The 10487-nt window shown below is 34.4% G+C and overlaps 1 protein-coding gene and 1 long non-coding RNA gene across 2 annotated transcripts in view; one reads left to right on the plus strand and one right to left on the minus strand.

Moving 5' to 3' along the window:
• Nucleotides 1-8391, plus strand: LOC116534862. The gene is made up of 3 exons (XR_004261922.1): nt 1-577; nt 4379-4428; nt 8350-8391. It is a non-coding gene; the product is annotated as an uncharacterized LOC116534862 (long non-coding RNA).
• The window catches only part of ITFG1 (integrin alpha FG-GAP repeat containing 1), a 295251-nt gene continuing 286914 nt past the window's right edge, over nt 2151-10487 (minus strand). The window contains exons 15-18 of the mRNA XM_032255603.1: nt 9660-9784; nt 8551-8633; nt 5693-5810; nt 2151-2553 (exon numbers count right to left, since the gene is read on the minus strand). Coding sequence (XP_032111494.1) covers nt 2494-2553; nt 5693-5810; nt 8551-8633; nt 9660-9784 — 386 coding nt within the window. The 3' untranslated portion in view covers nt 2151-2493. The remainder of the gene's footprint in view (nt 2554-5692; nt 5811-8550; nt 8634-9659; nt 9785-10487) is intronic.

The following is a 10487-nucleotide window of genomic DNA, read 5'->3' on the forward strand; positions in this document are numbered from 1 at the left end:
AGAACTTGATGTAGGGTCGTATGTGGCATTCCATTGAGAACACATCACAATTCAGCTTCTCTGCTTAATATTGTTTCCTTCCTTTCCCTTATACAGTTGTGGATCAAAGGCACTCCCTAATCTATTTATTTTATTAGCCTTTTAAAATAACTGGTCAGGTGCAGGTAATCACAAGGGCCGGTTTCCTTTAATTCACCTTTATCCCGAGGAGTAAGCCCTTAAGTATCCTAGATCAGTCCTAGGTATATCACTGAGGTCTGCTGGACACATTTTAAGTTTTTGTTTCTTTTTATGAGGTATTCTAGCTACTTGCAAGGATGGGGCAATGTAAAGGGTTAGTTCAAATAAATGGTGTATTAACAACATATTTACAACATCTTCAAAATGATTGATTAATAATTCTTAATTACTCCTCCTAGCTCCCCAAAGATGGATGACACAAATGTATAGTCAGTGGGAAAAAAATGTCAGAAAATGTTAGTCACTGTAATGGGATGGGAAGGAAGAAAAGAGCCAGCACTTATCAAGTACCTTCTATGTACAAACTGCCATTTCAGACTCATAGCAGTCCTTGAAGGTAGGTATCACTCAGTATCTTTGTTTAACAGATGAAGAAACCAAAGTTCAAAGAAGTGGCTGATTCAAAGTCATGAAATCAGGGAGTTGGGCTCTGATTCCAGATTGGTCTGACCTCAAAGCCCTGTTCTCTTTCCACTGCAATATTCAAAATGAAAACAAAGGTCTTTGTTAGTGATTCCAAATGTGTGACATAGTTTTTACCTACTATCCCTTAATATTAAAGTTGCATTTGGAAATACAGAAGCAGTATTAATGTCACTGACTGTAGTTTTAATTGTCATTAACATTTTATCTGTCTTGTAAACACTGACTCCACATGAGTTTTAAGACTCAGGCTATCCATAGATAAGGAGCCCACTTGTCTTTGGGAAAGTGTGGTACCTGGCCCAGTGCTGTGGGTTGATAACTAGTGAATTTAACTGAATATTGCAGTCAGGAGAGTCCCTTCTTGCCCGTGACCCATACAGAGGCAGTGGGCAAGTTACCTTATCCTAGTCTCCCAGTGCAGATGAATGCTTTCATAAGCTGTAAGGTCTCTTCATGTTCCAAAATAATTATTTAAAAACTCACCAAAATACTTTGTTTCAATAAGGAATATTTATTAAGAAGACATGTTAACATGCTTAGATACAAAGCCACTCTCAGTGAAATGTAAAGAAAAAAATCACATGAAGAACAAAATTGTTTTCAGAGAAATGTTGTTTTATAGTCATTACATGTCCATTTGCGTATTAGAAAATTATTAGCATTGGTAAACTTTTTTTCTCAGTCTTTAACTCTTTTTAAAGTAATTTTTTGGCAATGTGAAGTTCACAATATAAAATTTGCATTGAAGTCTGATAGGAAATTATAGACTTCTCCAAGCCTTTGAGAATAGAAATGTGATTGAAGATTTGCATTCCCAGATGCTGCCTACAGCAATTTCCTTTCAAGAAATCAAATGTTCTTCATTATCACATGATAAGGATCAGTTTTCAGAGGAAAATTTTTAGGGCACATTAATTCTTGGAGAGTACTATAATTTTTAGTTAATATGAGCAAGTAAATCTTTATAGATGTCAATCATCAAGAATTTGGCTTTTCCAAAGACTATTATTTCCTCATGCCTGAAAATAAAATTCTATCAAGTTTGTATATTTCTATAATTAATTAGATGTATAAGTCTAATAACATCATCTAAAATAGTAATAATGACAACTACCATGTATTGAGCACTGACTCTGTGCTAGGCACGAAGCTATATATCATCCCATTTAATGTTTACAATAACTCAAGTATTATTAACTCAAGTATTATTATACTGAATAAACAAGAAAACTAAGGCTTAGAGAAGTTAAACAAAAGCCAAGTCCAAACAATGACTTTGTAAGTGGGGGAATTAGGAGTTTAAGGCAAGTCTGTCTTACTGTGATACAAAGTCAGAGTACCCGATCACTATATTGAATGCCAACAGTGAGAGACCCCTGCCCTGCTGCGATGAAGCTAAATGCATAATAACTGTGATATATTCACAAAAGTGTAATTTGCATCATTAGAATAAGAAGCAAGACCAAGCCAAGTGGACACAAAAATTCCTGCTCATTTAAATATTTTTATTTACATGTCTTTTTCCATCATCATGACTCTAATAAGATTATAAATCACAAACACTGGAATACATGCAACACATTCCACAAAGGAACAAAAATGTACAGCACTAAGGAATAAAGAATCCAAATTTATATACAAAGTGCTTAAAAAAAAAGACCTTGTGACATATTCAAACCATATTTATTTGAATACTTTCCAATAATTACCAAGGGCTACATCATTCATAAATAATATTTAATCTCCCCTATTTTCTTTTTTAAGCCAGAATTTGTGTTTCAACTCATCAAGTGAACAGCCATTCCATTATGTAATATTAAAGGCAAGTCACATAGCATCAAAATGAAACCGGTGGGCTTCTTGTCGTTTTTCTCTATCATCTGCTTTCTGAAAAAGAATTTTAGACTCGTTTATAAATGGTAGGAGAATGTTATGAAAAGACTAATTTCTGAAATACACAGTTATTCATTTTTAGAGGTCTCCAGCAATTAGTAGATAATAGATATGATTTCCTAATGCAATAATCCTAGGAAGTATTATTGTAGTTTATAGTAGCTATTTTATAATTAATGATCTAATTGAATAAAAAACCAACAAGAAATACTTAAATATTTAGGGCACTTTAAATACTTAGGGTCCTTAAATACTTAGCTTCTTATCATTTATTATCTATTTGAAAATATGAATAAGCACTAGATTCTATAAGGATAAATCAATGATTGCATTTTTCTCTCATTCTTAACACTGATGTTAATAAACAAATCTAGTGGGTGGGTGTGGTGGTGGCTCATGCCTGTAATCCCAGCACTTTGGGAGGTCAGGGAGTGTGGATTACTAGAGGTGAGGAGTTCGAGACCAGCCTGGCAAACATGGTAAAACCCCAACTCTACTAAAAAAATTCAAAAATTAGCTAGGGGTGATGGGCATCTGTAATCTCAGCTACTTGGGAGGCTGAGGCAGGAGAATCGCTTGAACATGGGAGGTGGAATTTGCAGTGAGCCAAGACTGCACCACTGCACTTTAGCCTGGGTGACAGAATAAGACTCCATCTCAAACAAAACAAAAGAACAAATCTAAACTAATTATATTAAAGTACTAATATACTAATTATTTTTTAGTTAACTTGTTAATTTAGCAGTTATTCATTGGCCCTTTGCTCCTAATACTCCCAATACCAATACTGTGTTTGGTATTTTAAGATTAAAAGAACCTCAGTTTTGTATCTTGTCCTCCAAAAAGACAAATGCAAAACATACTGTGTAACTGTAGTTCAAGATAAAAAGTGAAAAATGTTACCAAGTCTAAGAGACTACTTCTAGATTTGGGTGAGGAAAGGGAAAGCTTTGAAAAGACATGGAAAGCATTTCAAAGCATAGAAATGGTGGGAGCAGCATTCACTCCAAGCTGGCGGTACAACATCAGCAATCTTGAGAGGGCTGGAAGGAGCACGGATATGTGAAAGGAACTGGTAAAAAAATAAGACCGTGGAGTCACATGTAAGTATATGCTGGCCAGGCCAAGGATTTTATATATAAAAGTCACCAGAGCTTTTTGAGCAGGGGAGTGACATGATGAAGGCTAAACTGAATGATGAGTTGTCTGGCAGCAGTGTGCTAAATGGAATGGAAAGGGGAGAGAACAGAAGGAGAGAGGCCAAGTAGGACGTAAGAAGGGGCTGGGCTGAAGCAGTGTGGTAGGAATGTAGAAGTGGAGTCAACTGAAAAACTTCTTATGGAGGCAGAGTCCATAGGCAAGTGATGAAATCTTATAGGTAAGTAAGAGAGATGAAGCTTTAGAATGCTGGTTTTGAGGTATTTGTAAGTCATCTAGGTTGAGCTATCACGGTGACAGTCGGAAATGGGAAAGAACCTTTAGGGATAAGAGCTGGGGATATCCAAAGCCATGATTTTAAATAAGATTGGCAGGGAAAGTGTTGAAAGAAGAGGGCCAGGGGCAGACACTGTGGAAAGCTTGCATTGAGAAAATGGTAGAAGGAACCAGCCGGCTTGGGTAAAAAATCGGTTACAGAGGTTCTACCTCTTTGAGATACCACACTGCCACAGGAGACACAGTATATATGTGGTCAAATATATACTTGTGCTTAAAACTTTAATTTTGGGCCACTGCATAATTACTGTTATAAGCCCACAATGTTTATGCTGTAATCAGATCTACTGAGGAATTAATGAAATTAATTTCCTTTGCTTCGTAGGTCAAGAACTATGGAATCTTTCAGATGATATTCTGATACTTCTGGACAAAGTATATATGGTTGTCTTTGATCTTACTCTTAAGTTGCAATCTTCAAGTTAACTGAATATGTGATTTCATGTTATTGTTTTTGATATATAAAGCAATGATTTTTTTAAAAGCGACAAATGTATGAACATTTATAGAACAACGAATATGCTCTATTTTTCATACGTTAAAAGAACAAAGACAGTAAGTTTAGCTAGCAAAAAATGATTATGATGTCATGATGATTCAGAGTGTAGGTGCAAAAAAAGAAAAACACCTTTCTTTTGTGCCACAAAGAAGCGCTTTTTAGAGGGCATTAATTTGAACCCATATACAAATAGAAATTAGCTTTTCAATTATATCTAAACTGCTAATAAACTTATAGTGATAGCTTCTTTTTTTCTTCACATAAACATTGCATAAAAATCTTTTACATATTTGGGAGTTTTGTTTTCAATTATTATTTAGAGTATTATATTAAAGAACAGAAATCAGTTTAATGCAAAGAATACTTAATAGATGAAAAATATGTCTGTGGCTTTTTTTTTTTTTTTTTTTTTTTGAGACAGGGTCTCTCTTCTTTTGCCCAGGCTAGAGTGAAGTGGTGCAATCACAGCTCACTGCAGCCTCAACTTTCTAGGCTCAGGTGATTCTCCCACCTCAGCCTCCTGAGGAGCTGGGATTACAGGCTTGTGTCATGGCACCTGGCTAATTTTTGTATATTTTGTAGAGACGAGGTTCATGTTGCCCAGGCTGGTCTTGAACTCCTGAGTTCTAGCAATCTGCCCACCTCGGCCTCCCAAAGTACTGGGATTACAGGCATGAGCCACCGCTCCTGGCTGTTTATCGCTTTAGTTGTTACCTTCTGCCTAAACTTCGAGAAAATAATTTAATCTGTTTGTACTCTAATTTCTTTAAAAGAGATAGCTGTTAATCCTAGCCAAAGAATGTCCATGGCTTTATCAGTAGATACAGAACACAAATTCATTTTAAAAATTATTATTATTTTTCAGGTCATTATGAAATTGTTTCTAAATGCCTTTTGATTTCCAGGTGATCACTTTATAAGTATTGTAGAGCATCAAGCTTTTATGAATTGATAGGAGATATTAGTAACTTCCAAGGATAAAAGAAATTATCATCAATAAAATGATGTTTTGAAAAGAACTTGAAAAATGAGGAAATTCTAATCATATGAAAAAAGTTTAAAATATAGTATTTTTAAGAGCAATATATGTATTAATAGAATAAATTAACCAAAGTTAATGTTTCGTTTAAATGAACAAACCTTTTCCTGCCAATGTAAAATGCCAATTATTGCCAAGATGAAAACACACACGCCGATGAGAGCTATAGCAGTAAGCAGAACAATGTTACTTGGTGTAAGATACAGTTTGGCACTCCAACTGTAGATAAAAGCAGAATAGATTAAAATTACAAATTTTACTTAAAAATAACAGTTATATTGAGAACCCAAAGCAAAATATCTTATTAATTAATGAAACAATTTATTCATTAAACCATTCATTCATCTGTTCATTCATTATAAATAAAAGCAGTTAAAATCAGATAGTGCTGAGAATACTGATAATGCTGTGGTTTATATTTTACTTAGACAATTGAAGTAGAATTTTTGATGAGATATTTCAATATTTTTCATTTCTAAGTTTGATTCCATGAGAATTATTCTTAGGTAAATATATCTAAGGGTACTTTGGACAATCATAGACATCTTTTTTTACATCTTGATCTACCCGCTTAATTTGAAATCTTGAACTCTAAAATGAAGTAGTCACATGAGCCTAGCAGCCTTCTGTATCACCTTGTTTTTGACCTGTGTCACATATATATGACCAACAAAAACATAAATATTTTGCATGTTGATGGCTTCTGCAAAACTTCTATAGTTTTTGTATCATGTTGGAGGGTTTACATTACTACAGTGACTTTTAGGTTGAGTCACTTAGAAAATCACTTACAAAATCACCTTTAGTTCCTCACTGTTAATGACAATATACAGACTAGAGGTGTTTAAAAATGAGAACTAGCTCTTTCCTTCTAAAACAGTCCATGTAATACAGCATTTACACACCCTGAAAAGCCTAAAACTAATGACTGTATCACCAACACTGCAGGTTGTTATATACACATAACTTTTTGTTCTCCCTAGAAATAGGTAATGGATATATTTTTATTTTAAAAGTTTAATAAAGGTAAGAATGTTCTGGTAAATAGCAAGTAGCTATTGAGTTATTGTAGGATAATTTAAATTTATTGATCTATAAGTTAGCCTGTAGTCAATAAACCTCAAAATACACCTCAAACTAAAATCAATTTGGTTTTTATTATGTACATAAATTTGAAAAGAACTTTTCTTTGGAAAGAGTAAGAGAAACATGAAAAAATGTTGAGATTATGGAAAGAAGCTATGGTACAATTTTCTGGAAATTCAGAAGAGTAAGTAAACCTTAAGAAAACAAATACTGTTAGTTAGTTGAAGGCTACTGTTAGTGTTGTACTCATACTTAAGAAAACAGTTCTTTTATGAGATGTTTTTGGTAGTTTTACTTTTAAAATAGATTTTTAACAAACCAGGAATATAAGTATTTTGGTTAAAAAAAAAAAAAGACAAAAGCCAATCCTCGGTTTTCTGCTCAGAGGCAGTCTTACCAGTTTCTTGCATATCCTTTCAGAGATATCTTATACATACATGAACATGTATGTGTAGATATCTTCTTTTTTAATCACAATGGCTGCTCGTTATACATACTCTTCTACATTTTGCTGTTGCTTCTTTTGTTTGTTGTTGTTTTTTTAGCTTACCACTCCATCTTAAGGGGCTGTTCTATGTCCATGGCAGTGAAAAAAAGTCATGATACTGAACTGTATAGAAGTATCATACTTTATATAGTTTCTTACTCATAGTCCAGATTTTCTAGTTTTACTGTAAATGTCATCTATAGAAAACTAACACACAATACAGGCTCATTAAAAAAAATCTGAACCAGGACTATAACTGTTTCAATGATGTCATCTTATTCCAAGCATAAGGCTGTAATAAAGTTTATTTTCTTAAACAGTTTGGTTCTAAAGCCCATTAATCTATCATAAAATGCATCTGCTCAGTTGTGCTGGTAAACTGGCTCTGAGGTAGAGAGGGGTGGGGGAAGCCCTGATACTGGTACCTGCCAATTTTCATGGAGTAGATTCTCTCACCATAACTGATTTCAGTGTGACTTCACTGAATAGAGATGCACAGAGTCAGCTCATGAGGTGGCACAGCTGGTTTTGGCACTCAATACAGTCGATGGAAACATTTAATAAAGAATGATGAAGCCCGTATTTTCAGAGGGAATGTAACAAGCAGGGGACCCCATTGATTACATATTCATAGACAAATTCACCATTTCTTTTTGGTTATTTTCTCATTGATATTTGTCTAGCAAATTTTTCTCTATGAAATTTAAATGTTAGGGAATGCTTTTATTGCCTAACTTAAAAAGAACAGAATCAATCTAGAGGAATTTAAATAAAAATGAACAAAGATAAATTAAGGATTTCGAGTTAAATGCTGTATTATGAAATGAATGTATTCTAATAAGGATAAAAATACCTACTATTCACTTAACTAGCACTGTGTTAAGTATATTTCACCTTCAGATGCAGAAACTGAGTCTTGGAGAGGAAAAAGTACTGGTTCCTACTCTTGCACTCGGTCAGCAATGGCGCTGAATTTTTCTAGCCTACATCTATTTAACTCCAAAATTTGTGCCCAACCACTGGGATATATACTGCTTCTCAAATAATTTATTTAAAAGACCAGTGCTTTATACAAAGATTTAGTATCCTGAAAATTTGAATTTATAACTAGTAAACTGAAGAGCAGTTTATTTAAGTGGAATATGTATAAATCCCTAATGAGTTAACCTGATGTTTTTCTAATAGGATTGAATTGGTTCTTCATGAAAAATATCTGGGACCTTTTATGTAAGTATGTTTAGTCACTTAAAGTTTGCCATAAGCAAATTAAGGGATGGGTACTCATGGGAATACAGCAGGAATATGAGAGAATTTAAAAGACATCACTATATCTATATTTCAGAGTTAGCAGTGTCTTTACCAAATCAGTTCAAGCAAGGACATTACCTTCGAGGGACATTATGAGGGTATGGAATGACAATTAGCTGGGAATTTGGAATGATTGCAGTCCACTCTTGTTTTCGTATAGACTGGAAGAAGAAGAATTTAAGAAGATTTAACATTTAGTACATTTAAAAAACAAAATTATTGTTCTAAATAAATAAGGAAAAATCTCAACTACTTTGAGAGATTCAACTTCTAGGTATGTATTAAGCTATGTTTACCAGTATTAAGCCAAAAATAAGGCTTTTGTATCATCTGTTGGAAAACTTTCTCATCTTTTCAGGGAAAGATTTTACATATATATATATATAAGTATTTGAGACGGAGTCTCGCTCTGTCACTCAGGCTGGAATGCAGTGCCGTGATCTCAGCTCACTGCAACCTCCACCTCCTGGGTTCAAGCAATTCTCCTGACTCAGCCTCCGGAGTAGCTGGGACTACAGGTGCACGCCACCATGCCCAGCTAATTTTTTGTATTTTAATAGAGATGGGGTTTCACTGTGTTGCCCAGCTGGTCGTGAACTCCTGAGCTCAGGTGATCCACCTGCCTCAGTCTCCCAAAGTGCTGAGGTTACAGGCAAGAGCCACTGCACCCAGCAGGAAAGATTATACTGTGTTCTATGAGTTCATTCATTTAACAAATATTTATTAGACACTTATGTAGTGGGCAGTGTTCAAAGGGTTATATACAAATGCTGCTTGGAGCTAAAATTCAAATTAAGGGAGACTGACAATAAAGCAAGTAAAATAATACAATTATACATATTATATATAATACTTACACATATGTATAATAACAGTATTTATGTTAGTAAAATATTTTATGTACATGTTAGGTGGTGAAAAATGTTAGGAAGAAAAAGCGGGATAGAGGAATAGGTGAGGTTTATGGGAGAGGAGAGGGAAAAACTACATGGTATCTTCAAATCATGATGTGCTCCATGTAAGATAAGCTTAGGTCACTACCAATATATTTTTCTTTATTCGCTGAAGGGAATAAAAATATTTTATGTATTTGAATTCAAATTCAATTAGGTTCAAATTAATTTAAATATTTAAATAGTGAATATTAAAACACAGATTAACTGTAAACAAAATGAATTTTTACTCACTTTTTCTCCAGATGGACGGGGAATACCAACATAGAGATGGTCAAGAAAATTTGCACTCCGACCTAATCCAAGCACGTTGTATGGTAGTTGAAGAGCTAAATGTGCGGATTGGCTGAGTTGCCCAGCTAGAATTATTCAATTAAAAAAACATTAAAAACATATCTGGAAACACTGCTCCCATCAAATATTAAAATGATAAAATGTTAAAAATATAGGTATTAGAATAAAACATGAAGTGAAACATACAGTTCATTAATATTAATGATTCACTTTTTTCTTTTTTTGAGACATGGTCTCACTCTGTCACCTAGGCTGCAGTGCAGTAGTATGATCACAGCTCACTGAGCCTTGACCAAGTCTCAGGCCCAAGCTATTCTTCTATCCCAGCCTCCCAAGTAGCTGAGACCACAGGCGTGCGCCACCATGCTGAGCTAATTTTTAAATATTTGTAGAGATGGTGTTTCACTACGTTGCCTGGCCTCAAACTCCTGGGGTCCAGTGATCCCCCTGCCTCGGCCTCTCAAAATGCTGGGATTATTGGCATGAGCCACTGTGCTCAGCCAGTGATTCACTTTTTAAAGAAAATAGCTTTAATGAGATATAATTCACATACCATACACATCACCCATTTAAAGTATACAGTTAAGTGGTTTTGAGTATATTCAAAGAATTGTTCAGACATCACCACAATCTAATCTTAGAACATTTTTATCACTTGAGAAGCTCTATACATATTAGCAGTCATGTCTGTGTCCAACCCACACACTTCCAGCTGTATATAATCACTAATCTGCTTTCTGCCTCTACAGATTTGCCTATTCTGAAGGT

Source organism: Sapajus apella, unplaced genomic scaffold (assembly GCF_009761245.1).
Source record: "Sapajus apella isolate SASKATOON/1434 unplaced genomic scaffold, GSC_monkey_1.0 scaffold90, whole genome shotgun sequence".
Lineage (NCBI taxonomy): Eukaryota > Metazoa > Chordata > Mammalia > Primates > Cebidae > Sapajus > Sapajus apella.